The 3,872-nt window shown below is 36.8% G+C and overlaps 1 protein-coding gene across 1 annotated transcript; it reads right to left on the bottom strand.

Moving 5' to 3' along the window:
• Positions 1 to 348: 348 nt before the first annotated feature.
• On the bottom strand, positions 349 to 3,872 carry LOC149261748 (NAC domain-containing protein 54-like). The gene is made up of 3 exons (XM_089382297.1): positions 3,009 to 3,872; positions 1,945 to 2,304; positions 349 to 1,812 (listed from the first exon to the last, which is right to left on the bottom strand). The coding sequence occupies exons 1-2, from the start codon at positions 3,297 to 3,299 to the stop codon at positions 2,083 to 2,085; spliced, it is 513 nt and encodes a 170-aa protein (XP_089238423.1). The 5' UTR covers positions 3,300 to 3,872; the 3' UTR covers positions 349 to 1,812; positions 1,945 to 2,082.

Genomic DNA, 3,872 nt, shown 5'->3' with positions numbered 1-3,872 from the left:
CAACACAAGTATGTTTTTGGGCAGATGAGATGCCATTCAGAGCGGGAGTTGAAGGGCATCCTGCCCACACATGTGTTCGCCAAGATAAGAGTCAAAATCGTAACGCCTCCTACAATTCCAAGGCAAATGATAGTGCCATACGAACTTGATAAGCTCAAGTATAGAATTCCCATTACTAATTGCATCAGTAAAAGATAAGTCCACCAATGGATGCTTCAATGAAATTAGCTAATAGACACAATTCACTCCATTAGATTTGTAATTTCCTCAAAGTTGTGCCCATTGAATCACAGAATTAACTACCTGCACACACAGACAGTTGAATTATTTGTTATCCGAAAAGGACACACAACTCACTCCATTAGATTTGTAATTTCCTCAAAGTTGTGCCAATTGAATGACATAATTAACTACCTGCACACACAGACAGTAGAATTATTTGTTATCTGAGCAAAGTATAATTCAATTCAAGATAATTCAATCCAGTTGCAGCCAACCAGAGCCGTATCTGTGCATCATATTTGGATGTTGCAATCACTTTCTAGCTGCGCAATCCATATCTGTTTGGCATCAGACGATTATTTGCTTGCTTTGAGGCTATACTGAATCACGATGATGGTGTACATAACAAGATCAGTCAACCTTTCCAGATCCAGGATTGCTGTCTTCTAACTCTAATTAAGGTACCTTCTCAAATATATTTGAAGGTCCCATGTTCACAAAAATATCCACTAGTGAAAGGTTGTGGAGACATTTACCAAAACAGACTCAGAAATTTCAGTGGAATCAGGGAAGAAACAAAAAATAATAATGCGAGGGATGACCAAACCTAGTTACATCAAAATGGAAAAGGTTCACAATCCCAGTTCTTTCTGGCTATAGTCCTGCTGTTGCTGCTTGCAAGTGTTCCTCTTGTAAACTTTCGGGAAAAAATCATCTTGTAAACTTTTGGGGAAAATAATAAAAGAGACTTACTGGTTCTCTTTTTCATACAAATGGATATGGTACATGTTACTTCAGGGCTAGCTGTTGTCAATCCACAATAAACTGCCAAAATCACAAGAATAACTATGGTGGCAATTTAATACACCAAAACATCTGTTCATAAATGAAGCTCCGAGATACTGGACCAGCTACCTTGCATACAATAAAGAAAAATTGAAAAATCCACTGTTAATCAGTTCTAGAATTTTAGTTCCAAACTATATGACACATTTAAAAATTTCTGATTAGCATACTACTATCTTACAATAACAACAATCAGCAAGCATATATGACCTATGAACATTTAACCTGCCACTAATAAAAGTACTCATTTTCCTTTGCAAATTCGCTGATCTAGTGTCTTTGAGCTCTGTTTAAACATGGATGTGCAAAACCTACTCACATCCATTCCATGATAAATACCGAGAACATTCCTGAAATCCACGACTGTCTGTACAAGCTAATCTATCCAGCTCCTTCACTATCACTATTTTATAATAACTCCATGACTATTTAGTTTCCCCATAAATTGTACATATTATCAAATTGGAGAGAATCTCCAACCAAATTACCAGATAACTTGGCCATAAGGAAAGGATGTTCGTTATGAGTATCCTCATTCTAAGCTGCCTGTGCAACCTTTAGTATTTCGTCTAAAACATCTTCCTCTTCAAAGCAGGCATCAGTTGTATGACTCAACATAGGTTCAATCTGATATATGAACTGGTTGAAGCTTAAATCAGCTACGCCTTGTGAAAAACTATCTATTTTAAACATTGGCCAAAGAGATTCCTGCTCCAATCTTGCACCCCCAATCATAGAACTGACCTGGAAAACAATTATATATTGACATTACTAGATAGTAAACCTTACTTTACAGATCAAATTTGTAGATTACCATAAGTAGGAAAGCTTTACTAATGCCAGGTAATCATCACAAGAGTCTACAGTAGTACACACCTTTAAATCATTTCTGGCATTGGTAGGGGATGCCAAAATGTAACTTGGGCTGGAGTCATCCAGTAGAAACTCCAGCCACTGATTAAGAGTAGCACTGTTATCAGTTATATCTTGCAGTCTCTCAAATAAAGTTTCTGATCACAATGTAGTATCTGCCTGGATGTCGGCCTTTTCCTGGTTCACTTGTGGGTAGCTTTTGTCTGACAGATCTTCAACAGCATCAGGTTTGGTCATCTTATCAGAAAAGGAACTATTCATTACTGAAGGAAAAGCATTCCTCTGTATTGGTGGTTCATTCGAGCTTCCAATCCTTGGCTCTATTCCATTTTTCTTGAAAACACGGCATAAAACAAAAGCATCCTGTAAAAGTAAAGAAAATCATCATCAAGGGTTGCATCAAGGAATTACTCTAACAATAATTGAAGCAGACAACAGAATGAAATTCTCTAACAATAATTGAAGCAGACAACAGAATGAAATTTTCGCCTTGACAAATGGCATAAGGATATCGTTAATTATTTGATAGAACTAATTCAGAAGAATACTGGGGATATGATAGCAGAAATTAATTGCAAGATATAGCTTAGGCTGAAGGATGAAAACTTGAGAACAAAGCCTATAAACACTGTTGGTCACTGAAAACCACATAATGCACAGATACATCTCTCAGCTTGGCACATTGACAAGAGAAAATAATATTAAACAGATCAGTGACAAATCAAGGCTATGATAATTGTTGAAGAATAAAAGACCCAAAAAAAAAATCTTGGTAATGACAGTTGCTTGGAATGTCAGTCAAAATCATTGTGCCTGAGTGTGAGCAAGGAGTGATTCCAACCTCCAGCTTAAACTAAGAAAAATATTCTATACTCTTCTCAAACACTCTGTTTCTACAAGTAAATAGAATTATTCTTAATATTTTTAAAATCCAGCAGGAAAGGCTACTGAAAATTCTGATTCAAAGAGTATACAAATAATAGAGAGACTATGATTTATGCTTTAAAGTTTATTTAACCCCACTCTCTAGTTTTATAAATGGGCAAAGAAAAATTCAATCAGGATACCTGAACACTAGCTGCCCCTTCACATTGTGTCTCATCTAGACGATATTCATGCATCACCCAATCTGTTCTTCTTCCCTGCGGTGCACGCCCACCATAGAAGACTAGGGTCTTCTTTGTTCCAATCATAGATGACTTCGAGCTGATTTTCTTGTCCTTTCCAGTAGCTTTCCAGTAACTAGCTTCAGTGGCCCTATTTGTGCGTGTTCCATTGGGATACTTCTTATCACGTGGACTGATAAAGTACCATTCTAAATCTCTATTAGGCAGGAAAGACTTATCTTCAACAGGCATGAAAATCGAGTCAGATTTTGAAGTATAACTCTTGTTACATCTAAAACTATTGTCCACGCCTTAAACTAGACTAAATTGCCATACAGGATATTTGTAAAAGTTGTCATAAACATCATGCATATTCTAATTCCAGGTTCACATGTAATTGGCAAGGGAAATGGGACATCCGACATTATATCAGCTTTTCTATTAATATCATACGTTTTTCAAATAAACAATTTGCAGGCATCCCAACCTCAACCTACATTTCGTATCTGATATTTTCAGGTGCTTCTATCCCGCACTAATCCATCTGATGGTTGATTTGCACGCTAAACTCAGACACCAAACATCAATAATAAGATGGTTAATGGATATCTAAGGCTAAAATCAGCGCTTTGACACCTCAGAGAGCCTGCATCTCGACTAATTTCACAAATGAACTTAAAACGTTTGTTGGCTTCCAGATATGGCTCTGTTGAAGCTAATTTCAAGAAACTCTATCATATACATGCAAACTGAGACCTGAGCAAGAATTCCATAAACACAGAAGAATAAGTTTAAGACACTCGCTGAGCCAAAGCATAGTGCGCG

This window comes from Pinus tabuliformis, chromosome 6, assembly GCF_031772625.1.
Source record: "Pinus tabuliformis cultivar Carrire ecotype Pingquan chromosome 6, CPIR1, whole genome shotgun sequence".
NCBI classification, from domain to species: Eukaryota; Viridiplantae; Streptophyta; class Pinopsida; order Pinales; family Pinaceae; genus Pinus; species Pinus tabuliformis.
Note: the sequence above shows the minus strand (reverse complement) of the source record. Positions and strands in the feature narration are given on the sequence as shown.

What these genes read in the sequence shown, in the direction of transcription:
- LOC149261748 (XM_089382297.1), bottom strand. Translation starts at nt 3,299, where the DNA reads ATGCCTGTTGAAGATAAGTCTTTCCTGCCTAATAGAGATTTAGAATGG. An exon ending in AAGGGGCAGCTAGTGTTCAG is followed by an intron (nt 2,305 to 3,008) that starts GTATCCTGATTG and finishes TTACTTTTACAG; the next exon opens with GATGCTTTTGTTTTATGCCG.